Genomic DNA, 22992 nt, shown 5'->3' with positions numbered 1-22992 from the left:
GCTCTGGAAAGTGACACCATAGCTTTATTTTGACTTAGTTCAAACACAGATTCTTAATGTTAAGGGTGTATAGTAAGTGGAAAATGAAGCCAAACAATGAAGACTTGCAAAATTTTAGGTACAACTCTTATGATCTCCCACTTGTTTTTTCAATGCAAGGAAGTGTGTTTGAGCATTTTTAAACTAAGAAGAAGGGTAGTCTGAATTATAACTATGTATGAACACAGTTGGCACAGTATTTTAGCTGATTCATCATCATTATCGCCAGTGTTATTATTAATTAAGATGTTGAATGTAATAAGGCATAGTAAGTTTGTATTCTGTAGACAAGGTTTATGTTAACAAATGTTTGTGATTAATTTACAGTTGATATCAAGTACAGCACTGTATTACCAAAAGTCATGATGCATTTGCTACAGGATCTTATGCATTCTCTACAAATATATAAACAGCTTTAATTCATACTAGTATTCCTAGTTTTCCTGTGATCACACATTTATTTTGTAAGTGCTGTATTTTTTCCTCTTTGTATTGCTCACAGTAACTCAGACATGAATCCATTAATGCAATTACAGAAGTGTAAAGCAGAAAGCAAAAGACTTACTTTTTAATACACCAGCGCAGAATGACCCCACAGTAAGGTCACGCTGCTTGCGCTGACTCCTGTCTGTGGTCAGGAGAGGTCTCTGGGAACTGGTTTTGGAACCTGGCACAAACTCCCTCTGTCATGTGCTACCCAGGGATAAGTTCAGACATTCAAATCTGGGTCAAAACACAGGCAGCAAGAGCTGAGATGCAGTTCTGAGACAGAAGATTTATTATATATTTTTACCTGTCCCACAGTGCTCCTGCCCTTTTGACTGTACCTTTTAAAGTTCATGTTTGCAAGCACCCCTTCAAGTATGAAGTCAGGTTGGCAGTGGGGTGGGGAGTACCTATATCTGGGTATGTGGCATTCAGTGATGGCAAACACTTCAGTCTACGCTTGAGAAGATTTTAAAATTGAGACATACTGGAGCCATGATGGCCCAATGCATTATCATGAATAAAACCAGCCAGCCTCCATCATCAAAAATTCGAAGGACCTACTATTATGCCTTGCCACCTTTGACTCCTCACCCCAATGGCCACAGTCAACCAGAATCAACAGAGCAAAGCCTGTATGAGCTCAGACCAATGTCTGAACATACAGCTCTGTATTTACAGTGCAAAACCTAATGTTGGTGTCATGGCACATCTTTAGGTTTGATGTACTCTAGAGAGGATCATCTGCTCTATGAATTCAGCTGCCCCTTCTGCGGCAGCACCTTAAGCGCTAGTGTATGCGAGGTATTTTAACATTACTGTGTCTATTTGAAGATGTGAGGTTAGTCCCTCGGTTTAGGATAAGCAGTTGTTAGCATCCTGACAAAAATCTGAGGGACATATTTTGCTCTCGATTTTCAATCAAGGCTTTTTTTATTCCCATTTTTGCCTCCAAAACTTATGCCCTGAGAACTTCACAAAATAACAATTGGCCTCCCACCACTGCCCTCTGAAATCAAAGCTCTGGCTCTCCAAGCGTTTTCACAGTACATTACTCTAATGGCTAAGACAGATCATCAGAAACTCGGAGGCAAACCTAGGTCCATTTAATGAGCCTATCATTCCTTAACAGTTGTTTCAGTGCATTTGAAGTAAATAAAATGGGGAAAGTAAAGGAGAAAGTGAATGTCAGTGAGAAGCTCTAGGGCCCAATGCCATTGCCACTAGTCAGGAAACAGCAAATACCTCCAAACATGGCAAATCCACTCCAGGGTTGCCGAAACTGTTGGGAGAGTGAGCACTGGGTGGGAGGAAAAATGTTGTGGCCTGTCTGAACCATTGTTTTCTGGAGAACTGATGTATTTTGCAGCGGATTTAGAAGAATTAAGAAGAAAAAAAGTTATTCAGCTGAGCTTTCTGGGTAAACTGATTTTGACCAAGAATGTTGTTTATGAGAATGCAAAAAATGCACTCATTGTTTCTAATGCAAAACAGCAGAATAAAAAATGTGTGGCACAGGCAGAACAGCTTTGATCGTTAACAGTCCTGATCCTGATTTTTCCTGCTGCGAGAAATGCTGCCCATGTGACAGCGTGCCAAGTGCTCTGTTCCTCATGCCGTCTTCCTGCAACACGTAATGGAAGTTTTGAAGGTCTCAGTGCTGCTGCAGCTCTGCCTCACGTCGCCGTTGGTGGGGGATCCCAGCGCAGAGCTGCTGTAGAGGCTACACGGGCTTAAGTAAACTCTTAGAACCATTTCTGGGCTGGTGTCCAGAAGCCAGTGTCTGGCTGAGCTTAGAGAGCTTTTCAGACACAACTGATCTGATACTTGACACCCTTGAATTCAGGTGTGTTAACATTTAGATTGAAGACTGACACGTAGCTATGCATTCACATGGTCAGGTGAGAGGGCAGCTCAGTTTGGGAGCTATATCCTTCTGCAGCGGTGACGCAGGCAGTGGTTAAACTAAGATCTGTTTTGCTGATTAGAGACTTGCTGAGCTAATTGAAAGAGCTCTGTTCAGATAAACCAGATGGAGCTGCAGGAGTCTGCACACCACTGTGATTTTTCCCCATCTAGTCTTTAACGACACCATTTAAATGCCTCTATGATAGTATGGAGAGAGTAAGATCATCTATATTGTACACTTCATTGGTCACTCTTTGCACCTCTCCCATTCCATTCAGATGCTGTACACTTACTGATCAAAAGCCATCTGCTGGGGTTCCTCTACTTCTGGAACAGCAGTTCCAAGGTTTTAGAAATACAGAGCATCCTGTTCATAATCTCCAAAATTCAGTGTTACAATGGAGTCTGCAGTGACAATCAACATCAGAAAATGTGCTGTTATCTGCATATTACTGAGAAGCATTTGAAAAAAAGTTGTGTAGCCTCTATAGTTACCACATTTTTATACACATATATTTAGATCCATTATTTCAGGTAGGGACTGTAGTTCAAGATATAAAACCAATAAAAACAGTGGATGTACATCTTTTAGAACCATGGAAAGTCCAGGATGTGTCAGAACTACAAGAGCTGAGCTAGTTTCCCACAAAATTTACAGTTACTACAAACCCCCAAAGTTTAACTCCACCCAGGGGGAAGTCTATGACGTATTGCTAAGTCCTGTTCTCCAAGCAGCCTGAAGGATCGCCGTGCTGGGTCTCCTGATGTGTGACTGCAGAGTGCTGTGGCCTTCCAAGGTCCCTCAAGACCTCCTCCGGGAAATTCAGCTCAACCTCCAGCCACTTTCCTTGGAACGTTTTGGCTCTCAGACTGCTGAAGGTGTCAAAAGTAGCTTTCACCAGCAGCATGTTCCTCTGGAACAAGCTATCTAAATGCCTTAATCTTCATGTCAGCTATTACAGAACTGGCAGGCCATCTGTTTTCAAAAGATCACTTATTCTTTTCACTTACAAAAACCCTCTTGTCATTGCAGACAGTCTAGCACCAGTAAAAGCTTCTGCACAATTTATACACGCCTGTTCTCCTCACGTCTCTTGTCTCAGCCTTCATTTGTACTATCTTCTCTTGTTCATCTATGTCACTCTTAATTGCTTTTTTGTCTCTCTTCTCCCTGTCTTCTTGCTGACTTTGCATTTGAAACGAAAAGCAATGAAATTTGTTAGGCTGGTTCTTTGATTGTACAGGACTGGATTGCCGGCAGCCTTAGAGCGGAAATAAGGCCAACCCACCTCCTGCATGAATTAGACTCCGCATTTTTAGCCGTACCATAGGAGTCCATCGGAAGTCCTTAGATGAGGTTTTACACATGGTCCAGCTGGCAGCCTGCAGACTGCATGGTGGCTCTGCCTCGTCTGCAGTCTCTCCTCTCTGACCTTGAAGGAGGTCAGAAAAAGTAGTTAGCGCACTGTGTGAAGTCTGGTGGTTAATGCCAACTCCTGCTCCCACTGCAAGCCAGACAGGAGGCCAGAAGTATTAGGATGTGGCGTTAAAGGCAGGATGCATACTGCAACCCCCTCAAACATTTTTGCTCTGCCAGGTACTTGTGGCTAAGTCCTGTGAGATGTTGAGTCATCCTAGTGGTTCGATGCCTCCAAAAAGGCTGAACCCACTGCAAGTCACGCACTCCTGCCACCTCTGTTACATTGGTGCTGGCGCCAACGTGAAGCCAATTCAGCTCCATCGGCTGGCAAAAGCCTGGGTTTTGATGGGTGCATTCTGTAAACTTACTGAGTTGAACCTGCTCACGAGCCAGAGAGCTATCACCCACGTGAGCAACAGGCCAGAACTGTGTCTGGGAACGGGAGGGGGATGTGGGAAGGGAAGGGAGCATCCTCCTTGCTGGCCATAAGCTGCTACACCAGCGCTGCCACGTTGCAGAACACCCTCGCTGCAGCTGTGAGGCACATGGCTGCGCTCACTGTGCTGCCACCCGAGCGAGCCCAAAAGGCGGCATCCACTGAACCCTGTGTAGGGAAGGACAACTACGGGAAATGGAGGGAGGTGTCTGAAACATGTCAGCTGCCACGTTTCCCCAGAAGCCCAGGGTGTCTATCACCGCAGTCTGTGCCTGTTCAGCCCCTGGAAGACCACTGCTTTCCCACTCTGCCGGGCTTTGTTACTGGAAGCGAGTGAGGATGTGTGTTCCTACCTGTGGCTGCTGCTTTGCAGCATCGGCAAGGAATCCCACTGCACACTAAAGATCCTGAGTGACTTGTCCAAGGTGTTTTTCATGACAGATGACTACCACAAGGACAAAACCCTACAGCTGTTTTCCCCTGCTGTGCAGAATAATCTGTCTTGCTCAAGGTTAACAGCGATCAGCTCATCTTGGCCAAACGCCGTGTTAGTTCTGGACCCTGGTTGTTGTGCTGTGAATCAGCAGGACTACAAAGCAAGAAAGTACCTCTTCAGAAAGCATCCTGTCTTTTCAAAACCTTTTAATTAAAAAAAAAAAAAAAAAAAGTGATGTTACTTAAATAATTAATTTTACAAAATTTTGTAAAGTACATTTTAAAATTTAAAAAGTTCCTTCTTTTGATAGGAAAAGCTGGGTTACCCAAAGCCAGACTGTGGTAAACAGAAGAAAAGCTGGATTATTTGGGTAATGATTTAATGCAAAGTACTTTATAGACAGTATGGGAAAATCATCAAAACTTGGGAATCAGGAAAGATAAAAATGAGGCTCCTTTTTTTTTTTTTTTTTTCCTAGGTAGGCGTTCCTGTGTTTTGATCGACCTAAATCCTGTGCTGTGAAGGACATGGCTTGGGGTCACCTGCTGCCACATCTCACTGTCCGTTGTCTTGTATGAGTCACGTTTGTGTTAGTGCAGGACTACTTCAACTGCAACTCTGCTTTCACAGGATAGTCAAGGGCAAATATGTATTTCCCCCAGCAGGAGCTTCCTCCTTTCCCTCGATATTGAGTCCTGCCAAGTAAGAGGTGTACTTAAAGTGGTAGAAAACATACTGTACGTACCACGTTCTTTGGTGTCACGCCGACATCTCTGACCTTCGTTCAACATTGAATCATCTCTTGTGGAAAAGGTCGGGCCATATCTTACACCACGTGCTGCATGTTTTTTAGTAGGGCATAGAAACATGTTTGCTTTTCTTTGTGTTGCATCTACTAGCATTCAAATTGGCATCATTTCTTCCAGCTGCTGCTTGTTTAGCTGCGGGGCCATGTTGGACAAAAGCCTCTGTGAAGCAACTGTGACTGATCTTTATTTGGCAAGCAGTCAGAGGACAACAGTCTACTTCTCAGATCGCCTGTTGAGCTTGGAAAGTATTGTGTAGTAGTGAAAAGCCTTCTGTAGTGCCTTCCTATCTGAGAATCTTTAACAGCTTTTCCTTTGCTCATTCAACTAACATCAAATCCAACACTGTGACACAGATAGGAATTATTATCTCTGTAGGGAGAAATGAAGACAAATCAATTTCCCAGGACCCGCTGGAAGATTGCAACACTTTCAGAAAATTTTGTCTGGATTACAGGTTTACATTTACTAGAATTGCCTTGCTGGGAACTCACGCTGTGTGACTCTCTCATCCACTCAAAGCCTGGAACTATCCTCAGTTCCTTCACCCTCAAAACCCGGAATTGTCCTCCGTTCCTTTACCTTTTACACACTAAAAACAAATAGCATGATCCTTTTATAGCCACAAAACTAGGATACGGTAAAGACCTTTGGCTCTTGCCAATGCCAGAGCCCAAATCAGATTATCAAAAAATATTTATTAACAAAAAGGCTACAAAATAACATTTACTGTTATTCCTGCTTTCACTTTTCTTTCTCCTTGAACTCTGCACAGCAGAGTCTGTTACTAAGTGAGAAACTGTAAGATGTGTTGTCATTGTATGCCTATGTGACACATGCTAGAAGCCGGAGCAGGAAATGTCATTGAATAATTACAGAAAAAAAGGGCTGGAAGGATCCTTGAGAGTCCATCCCGATGCTTGGGCAGGATCATGCAGACTGAAACTACTGAGAAACAGCTGTTTAACATTTTTCAAAAGCTTGTGATGATGAAGGCACTGCAAGTTCCCCTGTCAGTGTCATCTAGCACTGTCCATGCCACCAGAAAGTCTGTTCTAAGGTCTAATACAAGTGGGAGAGAACAGATAACTCCTTTCCTCTGTATGGCCGCCTTTCAGTCTTGAAGAGTATGTTAGCTTCAATCTTTTCTAAAATAAAAAAGTCTACCTCTTTCAGTCTTTCCTTGCAGATCGTGTTTTGTATCCCTAGCCTTATTCTCCTACCTCCTCTCTACAGCGCCCCGGAAATGCATCACACGTGGCTGGACGTGGTGCTCCAGCTGTGCCTTTGCCATGGCAAACACAATGGAAGGACTGATTAATATGTCTTGTATTTTTACACATGCCAACAGCACGTCGAGTGTTATTTTTTCCAACAAAGTAATCTGCTGTATGACTGAGGGTCAGGTTAACTCCTTCTCAGACAGAAAGTGCCAACACTGAAGATGAGAAGGCTGTGCCAGGGCAGGGAGCAGTTGACTCCCATGTGCCAGGCTTGCTTTCATCACGCAGCTGACGGGACATGGACAAAGCAAATGAATTATTATGAGAGTTTCCAAAGGACAAAGGAAAGAGTCCAGTGCTTACAAAAAGACAAGGCAGTTTGAATAATGCCCATAACCATCTAGGTCACTTTCCTCACCATTCGAGCAGTAGGACACCAGGCAAAACTGTCTTCACCACTGCAGAGACCTAGAAAAGAAACGATTTTCCATTGCAGGTACAGTGGAAACAGTGAAACAAGAATCAATGTACAAAAAGCAGCGTTCTCTGGTAGAATTGTTTGAGGGTGGCCCTCTGTTGTTTAAAAAAGAAACACAAAAAATGTGTGAGGAAACTCATGAGCAGTAAGGTTAGGAGTCTGGGAACTAATTAAACCTTAGCCCTGCACAGCCCAGCGGGGAAGAATTGGCTTCTGGACAAAACTGTTGTAAGACTGTGTAACCAGTAGCACACCAGTAGCACATGGTTCGTTCAGAGACATGTGAAAAGATGCTGAGCACCAAAGTCAACTGCTGATATGGCACCGATGTCAGGCTCAAGGCAGCTTGCCAGAAACAGTCTATTGGCTCTTGATAAAAGCATTACGTATCTCGTGGTATGAATCAGGTTGAAAACACAAGAAAAGCGGGTATTCAGAGGACTCATCTGAGAGTCAACAGGAGTAACAAAAGCTAGCCTGAATTCCTCTGTATGCAGAAGTACATGGTTGAGTACTAACAGGTACTGATCAGGTGCAAGCTGTAATGTTTGAGCAGGAACTGGTTTGCATCAGAGATAATAAAAACCGTCTGCCTGCGGAAGGAGCTGGCCAAACTCCAGGAACAACTTAAGGTCAAACTGGAACTAAAGTCCTTCTTAAAATGAGACAGAAATTTGGGAAGTTGGAAGACAGAAGTGGCTGTCCTGCAAAATCACTCAGCGTTAGAAACAGTTCAAAAGACCCCTGTGCCAAAAGAAAGAATGGAGCCATTCAAAGTTTACCTCAAATAAGATCCTCCCCACTGTAGGTGTAAAACCTGGGAAGTACCAGACAGTTACTAGGAGTTTCAGGAGGGCGTCTGAACATGAGTACGAGTTCTGAGGTGTCGGTTTGTACCTACCTTCCAAGAGGCCCATCTGCAAAGACAACTTTGCAACACTGCGATTGGAGCATGACCTCTGTGGGCTGCCCACGCTGTAACAACTGAAATGGAAAATCTCTGGGAGGTCTGCAATGGACCTGGATGGTAGCAGAGAACTATTTTCACTGTATGAAGCATTTACAGCATACTGAGACCCAAATTTTGAATTCCTTGTTTTATTGATAGGTTATTCATAGAAGCACAGAATGGTTTGGGTTGGAAGGGACTTCAAAGATCACCCAGTTCCAACCCCCCTGCCATGGGCAGGGACACCTTCCACCAGAACAGGTTGCTCAAAGCCCCATCCAACCTGGCCTTGAACACTGCCAGGGAGGGGGCAGCCACAGCTTCTCTGGGCAACCTGTTCCAGTGTCTCACCACCCTCAGGCTGAAGAACTTCTTTCTTATGTCTAGTTTAAACCTGCCTTCTCCCAACTTCCAACCATTACCCCTCATCCTATCACTACATGCCCTCATAAAAAGTCCCTGTGTAAGGGACACATGTATGTATGTAAGGCCACAGCCAGCTTCTTAATGAGAGCTGAACAGGCATTATACCCTTCCTCTACCAGCCGGCAAGCTTAAATAAAGTTTCTCAGCTGCCTTACGCTGAGATTAGTAAGAGGAGCAACACCACAAGGTGTTTTGACCTTTCGGGGGTAAGGCACGCCATCCACTTGGGAGGCAGTGGAGTGACAGCGGCAGCAGGGCTGCACCACAGGGGTAGCTCGTACAAGCAGTTGAGGGTAGGTCCTACAAGCAAGTCTGGCAGCTCCTCAGTCAGAAAGAGAAAGCGCCAAGTTGCCAGAACAGGCTGTCTTTAGGGGCAGAGAAGGAGCTAATTTCAACTACTTAACAGGGAGTCCTGGGCTCTGAACCAAAGGAATGGACTAGTTCTGGTTCTCGTCCAGTTCTTTGTGGACTGGTCACCGCCACCTGTACTGTGGCTGAGACCTGCTGTTTTGGATAGCCCCCGTGTTCCTCCTCTGGCCAGGCAGCATTATGGTGGCCACAGCTGGTCTCCTGCACAGCACACCGTGATCCTTCTGGAAGGGCACTGGATATACATTTACAAAGCAACGTAAAGCCTACATACTGAGTGCGTAATTTCAGCGTTGGTAATGCAAAGAAACACAGAATTTCACAAAGCCGCATAATAGTAATAAAAGTCACCTGTGGGACTATTTTGTCAAAAATATTCAACAGGGTAACTTAAAGAGCAAAGAAATGATTTAAACCCACTCTGCCACTTTCTGTTCCTCCACAGAGCAGATCTCTAAAGCTTCTGTACCGACGGAAGGAAACTTAACCAGACGCTGCTGTGGTGTCGCGGGGCAGCCCAGACGGCCATACCAGTGTAAACCGAGGGACATAATCAATATCGTTATAGTTAACGATGAAGAGAAACCTCGCGGGGCGAGTGACCTGTTCGTTAACCGAGGAGCACTGAAATACCTGACATACCCGTTCCAGCCTCCTGGGCCAGGACTGCTAATGGAAAATACCACCCTGCCCCGCCAGCCACAAGCCTCCCAAGGCCGGCGGCGAAGGGAGACCTCTGGAAGGGCAGGGCGGTTAATTTTTTCCCCAGGTTTATGACATGCCGGCTCGGGGGGCCGCCCTCAAACCAATCCTCCCCTCACGGCCGCGGGCCCTTTAAATCCACCCTTTCCTCACACCCAGCTCCTCGCCGTCCCCTCAGCCGAGCCCGCCCCGACAACCATCGGGGAAGCGAGGCGAGGTGAGGCGAGGCGAGGCCCCGCCTTCCCCAACGGCCGCCCGGGCTGAGGCGGCGGGGGGAGCGGGGCAGGGCTTTATAAAATGGCGGGACCGGGGCGGGGTGGCTGGCGGTTTGGCGTGGCGGCGGTTGGCGAGGGAGGACGTGGGGGGATCGAGGAGGTGTTTCGGTGGTGAGTGGGGAGGTGGTGAGTCCTCAGGTCGCGGGGGTGGGGGGGGGGTCTATCGGCCGGCGAGGCGGCGGAGGGGCCGGCGAGGCCCTGGGCCTCGCCGGCCCCTCCGCCGCCTCACCGGCCCCTCCGCCGGCTGGGTGCAGGTTATTTCTGTAACATTCGAGGGGCAAATCCATTTAAAATAGCTAAAACTGCTGTAAGCTGGAGTGTACCGCGTGCCTCGTATGCTAGCAATATGCATTCTTCTGTGGAAACCGGGCTTTTGGTTTTATTTCAGTCACGCTGCCAGTTAAAAGCGAGCAAAACTTGCTCCTGACTTCTGCAGAGCGTGCGAGTGAATCGCTGTATTCATTTAACCCATGGTCCTTCAGCGGTGGCATCGCCTCTGTCGTCTTCAGGGAACAGCAATGTGTATTCACTGAGGGTGATTTCTGTCTAGTAAAATTGGAGACCTCAATTTATTCGGTAGGGAGGGCTGGGCTCTGTTTTTAAGTAGTTTGCTGATTAAATTGCCAGTGGAATTCTTCTAAGGAACTGCTCACTGTTTTTTGTCAGCTTAGGGAAGAACTTCTGAGTAGGAATCAAAACAATTCAGAAAATGAGGCGGCTGAGCTGAAAGGGCAAAGGTGCTCGCTGGTGTGTGTTTTTTGGTTATTTTTGGAGATAAGCTCTGCCACTGCTTTAATTTCTTCCTGTAAGTGTGGAAAGCTAGGAGGAGGGATGCAAGGTAGAAACAAGTGAGAAGACTCAGCTGGTTATTTTGGCCTAAATAGCAGGAAAGGAGACTAGTAAGCCTTTCAGAAGTACAAACCTTGATACTGCTATGTAAGACCTTCACCTTGGGGCATGTCAAAGGAACAGTGTGCTATAAAACTTCTGTGTTAGGGTAGCCTGTACGTACATCAGAACTTCAGCTAACATTAGTAAATCTGTGTACAGATTGAAAATTTTATTTGGTTGTGCTTGCATATTTCGATGTTATGTCAGCACCCCAGAATTACATTTAAAAAAAAAAAGAGGGAACTTCATTGCTTTGGTGGAGTGAAACATAAACCAAGCAAAACTACAGATGTATTTTTAGTTTTGTCAGTGTTAGCATATTTGTGATAGATGGAAAGTTTGGTTTAGTGTGTTTGGGGGGGGAAAAAACCCTGTATTTTCAACTTTGACACATTTCTCAAAAGCAAAGATCATGTGTTTGGCTGATAGTGGGGAAACGGAGCTTGGCTTTGTCGTCTTTAATTAAATGATCTGCCATTGATTATGGCAGAATAGGAATGTGAGGAACTTGGGGCGGGAAGTGGCCTTCCTCCGCCACAGCGTCATACCCTGTAGCTCTGCTGCTTTCCTGTTGAAAAGCTGGCATAGTCTCTGCCCGTGTGGCTCCCGATTTCTGTACTGTACTCTTTTTGGCAATATAGTTGGTGCCCTTACTTGCCTTTTCTTTGTGGTCGTTCCTGGAGTGGCCTGAAGAGTAAGATGGATTTCTGTGGGCTTAATTGTTGAGTATTTGAAATTGTGTGCTTTGAGATCCTATGTGGGGTTTTTTATGGCATTGAGTGTCAGAAGACTGAAGACCTGGGTAATTCCTTGTGAAGTAAAGATGACAAAAGGAAGACTAGGGCTGCAGTAACTATTCAGGCGTACTTAGTGTCTGCAACTTCTGTTAACTTCATTTGGACACTGGATTATTGGCACTTCTAGAGGAAGTGGCTGAAGAAGGTTCATTTTTATAAAAGGTGGTGCCAAGTAACTGGTGTATTTTCCAGCTGGGCAGTACAGGTGAACAAACAAAGTAACAGGGAATGGAAGTGCAAAGGAAGTAGTTTCAAGTACAAATATTCCACAGAATTAATTGGCAAAGATAACTGTATAGTCCACTGTTTAGGAGGTTATCATAGAAAATGGGGAATGGAAAGTATATTATGAGGAAGGGGAAAGACAAGCTGTGGAGAGACCTCCTTGGTTTTGGGAGGGGCAATCTTGTACAGGCTGGACTAGTCTGGTTTTGCAGTTCTTATCTCTTTTCTAAGACAATTGGATTTACTTTAGCATTTTGCAAAGCATATGCCATAGTTAATTATGATTTATGGTCACTTTGACAAATTCACTCAATTGACTTCTCAGAGCAAACGTTTTTACTGCAAGAGGCCTTATGCACCTGATTATACAGTTTTCGTATAACATTCACAAGAATGAATATTGTGAACGCTGGTAGCAGAAATAGGCCTTAATGGAGGCAAAACGTTGTATGTGCCTCTATTTTTCTGTCCAAGTGTACCAGCTCATGTTAACGTTGATACCAGGAAAAAAAAGGGACACATGTTTGGTGATGTTTTAAATGTTTTTCCTCTTAGTGTGTTTGGAAGGTCCATCTTAAATGGACAAGGCACAAAGCTTTATTAAATGTTAGTGTATATATTTATATAACAGATGTAATTATAGAACTGTTCAGTCATTGTCTTATTTCACAGAAAGAAGAATCAATAATGTCGGCACTAAACTGGAAGCCCTTTATTTATGGAGGTTTAGCATCAATCACTGCAGAATGTGGTAAGCTTTTCCTTTAACTGTTTATATGATTTCCTTTACTGGGATAGTCCCTTTTAAAACAAGCTTGGTTCTGTGCTGTCAGTGGCAGAGTAGTATATGGTGGTCTACAGCACAGGAGCGTGTTTTTCTTTTTTTCTTTAATGCTGACTGAAGAGTTGCTCAGAACTTTGTTACAATGTCAGAAGACTTTTGTCTGTAAACTCCTGTCCCCTGTGAGTCTTGGTTTTTATACAAACTTTGCCTTTGGATTCTGTTGTTTGGTGTTTGTTGATCTGTTCCTAGACAGTGGTCACAAGCATATGCAGCTTTTGTTTTGCTAGAGCAAACAAGTTAAGCTGTTAGCTCGTAAAATTTTTCTCTTAGCTTTTCTGAGTAGCCGTGTTGCAGTTTAAATTCCCTTTTCTTGAATGTGAGTGGCTGATTAGATTTGAACACTTAAATTCAGTTAGTGTTAGAATAATTGCTATAGTGAGACAGTGCATCTGATGTTTTAGTGCCTACTCTAAAGTCAAACCTAAAATACTAACATCCTTTTAAAGTCTTACCTAAAATGCATGTACATGAAAATAAAGGAAATCTGTCTTTTCAGTGGTAGAGCATGGTCTGACATGTGGGCTTGCATGTGAAGTCTGTCTAATAAAGTAGCTGTAGTATAAAATCACACTTAAAACTACTATTTTGTTTTCCTTTTCTATCTTCTCTTATGAATCCTGTTCAAACTAGAGTTTGAAACCTCTCTTATTTGACTCGACTGAATGTAGGCAATAATGCCAAAATCTTTGTAGGGAAGACAAGCAATTTGTAAAAGCCTTCTTGTCTGGTAAACCTCATTAGAGCAGATGTAGTTAATCCTGACTCCTATTAGTGCTTGGGTGAGTATCAAGTGTTGAGGTGGTCCCTTTCCTAAAGATAAGCTCTGGAGGAATATGCTTTCTAAACCTTTTCGTGAAGGGAGGATGGAGAGTGTGAACTTGACATAGGAGTAGGCTACAGGAAAGCGTTACTAATAGAAGTGGGTACTGCTGCTATTGCTCTTTTAGATTCTAGACTAGAATTGGTATAGCTCGTCCTATGGAAATTACTACTTTGCCTTCAATGAAATGCTCTTCAAAGACGTTGGTAGAATATACGTGCAAACTACTTGATTGCGATTGCAGAGTCCCATTCAGTGTGGCTGTTTGCATCCAGGCGATACCCTGTTGCCTGAAAACACAGTGAATGCAAAACATAAACAGAGAAAGTAGGAAGAGTCTGTGACAAGCTCTCAGAAGAAACAAGGTGACATAAAATGAACCACTTCTTTAAAAGAACATCTTGATAAGACTTGGTTTTTTTGCCTGGGAATATTTTTGTGTATTTTAGTATATAATAAAGGCTGCTGTTTCTAGTATCGTGTTCTTTGTTGTCTTTGGTTAGGCAAGTACTTGATTAATTTTCTCTTTTTTTTCTTTAAGGTACTTTCCCCATTGATCTGACCAAAACACGTCTGCAGGTTCAAGGTCAAGTTAATGATGCCAAATACAAAGAGATCCGCTACCGTGGAATGGTGCATGCACTAGTCAGAATATGCAGAGAAGAAGGATTGAAAGCCTTATACTCTGGGTAAAATGAACTGACTTGCAGTAATGGTTTATGAACAGTATATTGATAAACGTAAGCCCATAGTGTGTGAATTATTTGCTTTCAGATTTACAGGGTATTTGGTTAGCCTTGATTAATCTGGAAGTTGAAAGCCCAAGCTTAGATTGCTTCAATCTTTGCACTCTACATCAGCATTTCATGTTTAAAAAAGAAAAATACTTGAAAAAAATAAAATAGCTAAGCATAGAGTTATTCTGTACAATGCTGCCAAGACTGTTCCATCTCTCAGGAAAAAAAAACCTGAATTAGCCTTTGTGTGTAAATGGGCATACTTTTCTTTAAAACATGCAAGGTGGTGAGGGAAAGATGTAATCTTCAGGTTACACTTCAGACAAGCTTGCCAGTTATTTTATGGATCACAAGTTGAGGCATGCTCTAATAGTAGTCCTTCCAACAGTTCATTCCTGTTCTTGCAGGCTTTATGCAAAAAAAAAAAGCCCCAAACAAAAAAACCCACAACAAGACAAAAAAAACCCCACCCAACAAAACCCGGTTTTGTCTATAGTGAGTTTAAATTGTTGCTTTAAATGAAGAAACTTTTCCCTGGTAGATATCTTGTGTTCAGTCTCTCCTGCTCTAAAAAGTATTTGCTAATCAGTCTTTTGCAATTTTGAGCATAAATATTATTGCTGCCTGTTTTTCCAGGATCGCACCTGCAATGCTACGGCAAGCTTCCTATGGAACTATAAAAATAGGCACTTACCAGAGCTTAAAAAGAATGTTTGTTGAGCATCCAGAAGGTGAGTGGATATTTTCAAATTAATCGAGGACTGTTTTGCTTGAAGCTGGCTGTTTCCATTTGGTATCTTACTGTAGCGGTTTGAACAAGTCTACTGGGAAGACATTCCTTGTACCAATTACAAAGTGAGTCAGCAAGAAAAACTTGTCGGAGCGGTTTTTAAGGCTTCTGTAATTGGTACTCTCTCTGGTCAAAGGAGGGGTGGCATCATACTGCCCGTGTGCATCTTACGCTTTGTAAATCTGCAGCTGAACTCTTGTTATTTGTTTATGGAATAGATGAAACCTTGGTGGTAAATGTTCTATGTGGCATTCTTTCGGGAGTAATCTCGTCGTCTATTGCCAACCCTACGGATGTTTTAAAGGTAATTATGTGTTATGTAGAGTTTGTCCTTGGGTTTTGTCCTGTCCCTGAGGAAATGTAGATTCTCCTGATGAACACAGGACTTGCTGTTTTGTAACACTATTCTCATCTCTTTCCTTTTAAAAATCACTAACATCCTGAATTCTTGGAACCTTCTGGTCCATGCTAATTATTTGGAAGTATGCAGCAGGAAACTGATGGCGGGGGAGGTAGTTGGATCCATAGAACTTTTTCTGGGGGTGGGGAGAGAATAGTTCAGGACATTTTCTAACTTCTATGCTATATAGTGTTTGTGTAGAAGCCACACTGCATATTTCATCTCTTACTTCTTGGTAACACTGCTGTATGAGGATGTTTCTAAAGCTCAAAATAGGCGATTCAGAGGCAAGAGTTTCAGTGGGTGCTACTTGTACTGTGTGGCTCTTCAATCCTGTAGAAAGGCTTTCCAATCCAGTATCCCTTGGAAATAGTGTTACCACATCAATCCTTTGAAGTGAATTGGTGATCACCTCTTCAAGAAGCTGTTAGCTTAATGATAGTCAGTGACGTCTTTTTCCAGCTACTTAAAAGGGTTGATGGTATTTAACTTACAAAACTGTGGCATGTGACTTACATGGCTGCCTCTAATGAAAAACTCAAGAAAACTCTTTCTGTTCTTCTAAAACTACTGAAAACTTAATCCTTTATGGAGTTAGTATGGTTATGTAGAGGCATTTCAAACACAAGCTTCTCTTTCAAGTGTGGCTTCAATTAGCTATTTCCCAAACTTATGTCCATGTACCAGCTTGCTTGTCACCAAACTTGTATTTGGCAGTTACTGTGGCAGGTTCCCAAGGACATTTGTAGAAATCCACTGGGTCAAAACCGTGGTTCTCACTAGCTGAAACCTTAATCTTTTTAACCTGTCACTTTAACATGTTCCTGTGAGAACGCTGTAAAGGACATCCTGCAGAACCCATCTGTCAGTCTGATCTAAATGGAGCGGTGCACAAGTACAGAAATAGAAGTGACTTAATGCAGTTAAGAACTACACCACGTACTTGTTCAAAATTAGCAGCTGCATTTGGATAGTTAAGGCACTTCAAAAGATTGCATCATGGTTATGATAATGTCAGCTATTAACTTGTATTCAAAGAGAAATTGGCTATACTGCTTAAAAGATGGTAACTTAAAATGTTAATAAAACTATATTAAACTCTCAGTGGTTGTATGTTTGAAAAGTATTTTCTAATTTTGTCTTCAAATGAATCTCAGATCAGAATGCAAGCCCAAGGTAGTGTGATTCAAGGAGGAATGATGGGCAACTTCATCCATATCTACCAAAAGGAAGGCACTAAAGGATTATGGAAGGCAAGTTTTTTGGACTCTATCCTACACTTCAAGTACACTTTCTTGCTCAACTGAATTTCGTATACTTCCACCGTACTCTCAGCCAAAATATGGAGAAGTCAGTAGCTAATGTGTCTGTAATTCGTCATGACTACTTCACTGCTAGTGTCTCAGTGCATTTTGACAAAGGGTTACCACTGGTCTTGTGTTCAAGGATTAGCCACTTCTTTAAAAAAGGAGAGAGATAAATTAAGCTTAAACGAGGGTGACTGGCTCTAGGACTAGTTCAGCAATGCTTTCCAAGACACTCTCACTCTGTATGCACTCCCTTTTTAAAACATGCATCCTAAAGAACATTGGGGAGTAAGGGTACTAATAAACATCCCCTCTAGCTCAGGAATTCTTGTGCTTAGTCTTGTAGGTTGTCTCTTAGGCCACTTACAGTCGGTGACTCTATAACAACTGAAGACCAAGAATAGACAGTTGTTCTGAAACAGATGGAAAATAGAAATGTTTTTCTATTAGTGTGCTTTGCCTGGCCAAGTTCCTTGATTTCCATTTTTCTATTCATCTTCCTTACTTTGTCAGTTTTTCAGTTAGCAGTGGGGGGGAGGGGAGCCGAGCCAGTATCACCTGGTTGTTGAGGTCTTGGCAGATGGTTGATGTAAGAAATCAGATGCCAAGCAGAGATGGGGTAACATAAAGAGACTGAAACTGCTGTTCAGTGTGGAAAAGTGATTTATCTGTTAATTTGAATTTGCATTTTTGAAGCACGTACATCTAAGACTTGTACTAATTAGCCTGGTTGGAATTCATGGTGTTAACACATTCATGGTGTGTTGCTTTGTATTATAAAAGCTAGGCTTTTCTGATGGTGCACAAAAGTTAATTTTAAACTTCAGCTATATCCTCTCTTTTGACAGGGAGTATCATTGACTGCACAGAGAGCTGCTATTGTTGTTGGAGTGGAACTGCCAGTGTATGACCTTACCAAGAAGCACATAATTATGTCTGGATTTATGGGAGACACAGTATATACTCATTTCCTGTAAGTTTGCATAACTAACCGTTTGCATAGCTCATCATTGGTTCGTTCTCGTTATGGGGGATGAATCTTTTGATTTTTGTCATCAATCTAGATGTAAATATACTTCCGATGTGTTTATACTTTTTTTAATGCAATAGCATTTCAAATGGTAGCACATAGTGTGGAAGCTAATTGTATTTAGGATTTGGGTTTAACTTTCTTTTAATGTTGAATTTTGTTTTCTGGACGGTCAAAATCATTCAGCTTTGCAAACTGAGGTTAGAGAAAAGTTCCAATCAAATACTTGCTGTTCTCAGAGGCACAAATATATGTTCAGGTATAGAAAAACTATGTGTAAGGGCTGTATATCAAATCTTCAAAATGATGCTTTATAGTAAATCAAAAAGAATTTTTCACATCTAGTAGCTGATGTAATTTTTAACTAAAAGCATTAAGCACTCACTAATACTATATATTTTATGGGGAGGGGGAATTCTTCTGCATCTTTGGTAGGTCAAATTTCGTTAATCCTTTCTTTTATTAGCTCAAGTTTTACTTGTGGGTTAGCTGGAGCCCTTGCATCCAACCCAATTGATGTTGTGAGAACACGCATGATGAATCAGAGAAGCCAACAACATGGAGGACACTCAAACTACAAGGGTACTTTGGATTGCTTGTTACAAGTAAGTATTTCCTGTATCAACGTAAGTAGAAATGGGTACTATCAAGCAATGATTTTGGTGTAGGATTTGAAATTGTTCTGAGTTTCCCTAGAAATTAATCCAAGTAACTTAGATACCCATTTTGCCCTTATGCTCGAAAGGACTGTGCTGCCAGTAATGCACTTGGTGTGAATTATCTACTGTCTTGACAGAAGGGAAGGGAGAAAGTTAGTGTGTACTGCAGGCACTTATTTCCTTCAGTACTTGGGTGAGTAGACTTGAGTCTCTTAGCAGCACTGCCTCTTACTTAACTTTATATGATGATGGGATATTGACAATTTCATAGGTCAGTTTTTAAAAGAACAACATCTTCTGGGGCAGGTGACCTTCTCTGTTGCTTACTGCATAACGGGAAGCCTAGTACAGCCAGAGGCAATGTCAGTCAGGATTATTTTGGATTAATTTTTTCAGTCCCTAAATTGGGTGTGAGGTGAGAGCATGATAGCCTCTTGTATGAAGAGTGTGTAGGAAGCTGTTGGTGTCCAAACTGTTGACTGAACAGTCCACTCTGTGTAACAGTGCAAGTCACACTGTCCAGTGCCCTTCTGTGAAGTCCATAAAGCAAACGGGAAAATTTCAAGGGGGTACCTAAGGTGAGCTGCAGGTTTACGTGCAGCTCTCTGCAAGGTTTTTGAAAAAACATGTCCAGGAGTGCAACTCGGATGAATCTGCATTGGGTACTAAGTGACATGGACTGCATCTTTACCTGGCAGGTAGTGCTGCAGGCTTTACTAATCTTGGTTTTATCTAGTGAAATATTTCCTTGTCCCATCATACAATATATTTAAATTGAGGTTACAGCACTAAGCAATCCCCTTCAGTGGCACAGAATCTTGTTAGGTGAGATGCTATTTAGAGTTCTCACTAATAAAGAATTACATAAGCATGTTTTTGCTGTGTTTTTTTCCAGACATGGAAGAATGAAGGCTTTTTTGCTCTGTATAAAGGGTTTTGGCCAAACTGGTTAAGACTTGGTCCTTGGAATATCATTGTATCCTTTTCAAAGGCATACAAAACTAATAAGCTGTCCATAAAACAGCAAGTATTGACCAACAGTTTCACAGAAGACTCAGTGTGGAAAATGTCATGTCAGCACAAATATTCCCTTTTTATGAATGGAAAATTGTGTAGTTGACCATTTCCTTAGTCAGCTGCTGCCGGTCAGATTGAATTTGAGATTCACACAGAGTGAATATTAGAATGGGATCTTGCAAAACACTTTTCTGTTCCTCCAGTTTCATACCTGTTTCCTTTAGTCTGGAGCCTAGTTTTAAATAAAATTGACCAGATGAGTTAGGAACAGGGGCTGTTTCTAGAGCTGGGGAAACTGTTGGCAGCTAGCCATGAAATCTTTTTTGTAGTTATCTTAAGTCTTGCACAACTTGGTTGGTGTTTCAAGAGCGAGCAGATCGGAACCCTGGGAAGTGGGGTGGCAGCAACGTGTTTCTGCCATGAGAAAACCCACTCTAGCTTATCAAAGCTATGTCAGTGAAGTCTCCAAGGGCTTTCACAGGACTCTCCTGCCTCCTCAGTCCTGTGTTTAAGATCCTGAGGAACAGGGATAGGAAAGCAGCTGGCATCACCAGCCTTAAATCTTTTCATGTACGGGAGCGCCCTGAAGCATGTTTTATTGTTCTGCATAATAAAAATGGTCAACCAGCACCATTACATAGGAGGGAACTGGGAGAAGAGTGAAGTTCCACACAGATGCTGCTGTCCTTTAGTAGTAAAGTGACCACTTTGCGCTGTGTGAACAGAAACAGTTTTCCTTAATCAGCTATTCCAGTTCTTTGTGACGTATGAACAGCTAAAGAAATTAGACTTCTGACATGCTGAACTGTAGGCTGAATTCTGTTAATGTACTGTTCAAGTTTAGAGCAACTCACAAGTCATCCTGTGTATCTGCTCTTTGAGATGCTGCCCGTAGGAAGTCGTCACTACGAGGCTGTTGTGAGGGGGAACAACCTGGAAGTGATTTCAAGGCAAACCGGCTCCTGCGACAAGGGCCTGCTCACGTGATTCAGTGGATGACGTGCACTGTTTTCTAGACTGAACTAAGCATGGTGGAATTCCTTCTGTCAGCTGTTTCAGTGTTCTCAAATGTGAAGATGTGTAATGCAGCTTTATGCTGTCGAGACTCAGGTGCGCTGTGTTTATAGGTGTAAGAGACAAAGAACAATCCTTCTGTAAAGGAAGACGGGTAGTACCAAGGGGCTGGGCTCTTCCTCTTCCCAGAAGTGTGTATGATTTGACTGGAATAGTTTATAGTTTCTGATTAACTGGAAGCGTCACAAGACATCTTTGCAGGCTTTCAGTTCAGCAAAATACCTGCTGCAGTACAAAATGTGCTTCTGGTTTTAGAGCTTTGTTCTGAGTCCTCAGATATCTGCATAATTTGCTGGGAATGATCCAGCTTCAGTTGAGAGTGTGGTTGCTACAGTTGTCAGTTTTCCATCGCTTGAGGAAAGGTTTTTTTTTTTCTGATGTATCATTCTTCGTTTTCAGCATAAGTCATTCTTCAATGTATTCATATGTAAATTGCAAGTCGGAATGAAGTTCAGACAAGTCCATGCTCATCTGCCTATCTTGCAGAGAAACTTTCCATGCTTCTTCCATTGTTGGGAAGAACTACTTGTAATGGTTACTGGCTGTTATGTATCAGCTGAAAGATGCAAGTTTTACACTGAGCTGTTCAGGCTGTGTCATGTGGGGGCCTATGTGAAAAGAATCAAACCCCTGCAAAGGTGAGCCTACTCCAAAGTCTGCTTTCCTTCTTTTTTAAAAAAAAAAAAAAAACAAAAACAAACAACCCAACACCCTGACCCAGGACTGCTGAGCACTTCCATATCACAAACTGGCCCAGGTTGCCGTGACAGGCGAGTAAACACCTTGTGTAGAAAACAGCCACAGGCTCCTTGAAGCATTAATTACCTTTTGGCTTCCACGTGTAGCAGAGCTTTGGGGACAGTAACTAAACAGTGAACCTCAAGGCTCACACTGGTGACTTCCAGGAAAGGAACCGTGGGACATACTGGTCACAGAATGGTCCTGCTGGGTTCACGGAGGGTAGCGAAGTAGGATGCACAGCTCTGCATTCTTGTGGTTTTGTTAATATCTTAAACAGTTTTGCTTAATCACACATTCCACTTAAGTTTCATTGCAATTTCAATAATCACTGAAAATTACTAATTCTGAATTCACAAATGGGTTTTTAAATGCACAAGGCACTTTCTTTCCTAAGGTACAATGTTTTTCTATGTCTATGGGTGTGCTTATGTGTGGTGCTTTTCCTTACAGCTGTTTCTATGCCTTAATTGAAACATTTGTAAATGTTTTTGTACACTATGTAAACTAAGTGTAGTTTTACATTTTTAAGCTTATTAAAAGTTTTTAAAATCATTATGTAATGACTCTGAAGTGCTTTCCATTGCTAAGTTTCAAATGGAGGGGGATGGGTAGGTTTTCAAATACTTAAAGGTGCTTAACAAAGGAAAGCTGTTGCTGGCATTGACCTGTGTGGTGTTAGTATAGAATCATTAGGTTGGAAGAGACCTCTAAGATCATCAAGTCCAACCGTCAGCCCAACACCACCATGCCCACTAAACCATGTCTAGAAGGGCTACATCAACATGTTTTTTGAACCCCTCCAGGGATGGTGACTCCGCCACTTCCCTGGGCAGCCTGTTCCAATGTTTGACCGCTCTTTTGGTAAAGAAATTTTTCTTAATGTCCAATCTAAACCTCCCCTGGTGCAACTTGAGGCCATTTCCCCTTGTCCTATTGCTTGTTACTTGGGAGAAGAGACTGACCCCCACCTCACTACAACCTCCTCTCAGGTAGTTGTAAAGTGTGATAAGGTCTCCCCTCAGCCTCCTCCAGACTAAACAACCCCAGTTCCCTCAGCTGCTCCCCATAAGACCTGTTCTCCAGACCCCTCACCAGCTTTGTTGCCCTTCTCTGGACACGCTCCAGCACCTCAGTGTCTGTCTTGTAGTGAGGGGCCCAGAACCACACACAGTACTCAAGGTGCGGCCTCACCAGTGCTGAGTACAGGGGCACGATCACCTCCCTACTCCTGCTGGCCACACTGTTGCTGATACAGGCCAGGATGCTGTTTGCCTTCTTGGCCACCTGGGCATACTGCTGGCTCATGTTCAGCTGCCTGTCAACCAGCACCCCCAGGTCCTTTTCTGCTGGGCAGCTTTCCAGCCACTCATCCCCAAGCCTGTAGCGCTGCATGGGGTTGTTGTGACCCAAGTGCAGGACTCGGCACTTGGCCTTGTTAAATCTCATATGATGGACCTCAGCCCATTGATCCAGCCTGTCCAGGTCCCTCTGCAGAGCCTTCCTGCCCTCAAGCAGGTCAACACTACCACCCAATTTAGTGTCATCTGCAAACTCACTGAGAGAGCACTCTGTCCCCTCATCCAGATCATCGATAAAGGTGTTAAACAAGACTGGGCCCAAAACTGAGCCCTGGGGGACGCCGCTTGTGACCAGCCGCCAGCTGGACTCAACTCCATTCACCACAACTCTGTGCTTGGCTGTCCAGCC

General features: G+C 43.0%; 1 protein-coding gene across 1 annotated transcript; it reads left to right on the top strand.

Annotated features, from left to right (window-relative positions):
- Positions 1 to 10052: 10052 nt before the first annotated feature.
- SLC25A30 (solute carrier family 25 member 30) lies at positions 10053 to 20387 on the top strand. The gene is made up of 10 exons (XM_086481958.1): positions 10053 to 10064; positions 12539 to 12617; positions 14072 to 14219; positions 14904 to 14998; positions 15276 to 15361; positions 16615 to 16710; positions 17613 to 17737; positions 18261 to 18399; positions 19349 to 19429; positions 20225 to 20387. Exons 2-10 carry the CDS (start codon positions 12554 to 12556, stop codon positions 20264 to 20266), a joined length of 876 nt encoding a protein of 291 aa, XP_086338084.1. The 5' UTR covers positions 10053 to 10064; positions 12539 to 12553; the 3' UTR covers positions 20267 to 20387.
- The last annotated feature ends 2605 nt before the right edge of the window (positions 20388 to 22992 follow it).

Source organism: Leptosomus discolor, chromosome 1 (assembly GCF_034619465.1).
Source record: "Leptosomus discolor isolate bLepDis1 chromosome 1, bLepDis1.hap2, whole genome shotgun sequence".
NCBI lineage: Eukaryota > Metazoa > Chordata > Aves > Leptosomiformes > Leptosomidae > Leptosomus > Leptosomus discolor.
This window is presented reverse-complemented; position numbering and strand designations above follow the sequence as displayed.

Bases quoted from the DNA above. Each gene is read 5' to 3' on its own strand.
- SLC25A30 (XM_086481958.1), top strand. From the start codon at position 12,554: ATGTCGGCACTAAACTGGAAGCCCTTTATTTATGGAGGTTTAGCATCA. The intron at 16,711-17,612 runs GCAAGTTTTTTG...CTCTTTTGACAG, and splicing joins GCACTAAAGGATTATGGAAG to GGAGTATCATTGACTGCACA. The intron at 19,430-20,224 runs GTATCCTTTTCA...CAGCTATTCCAG, and splicing joins TTGGTCCTTGGAATATCATT to TTCTTTGTGACGTATGAACA.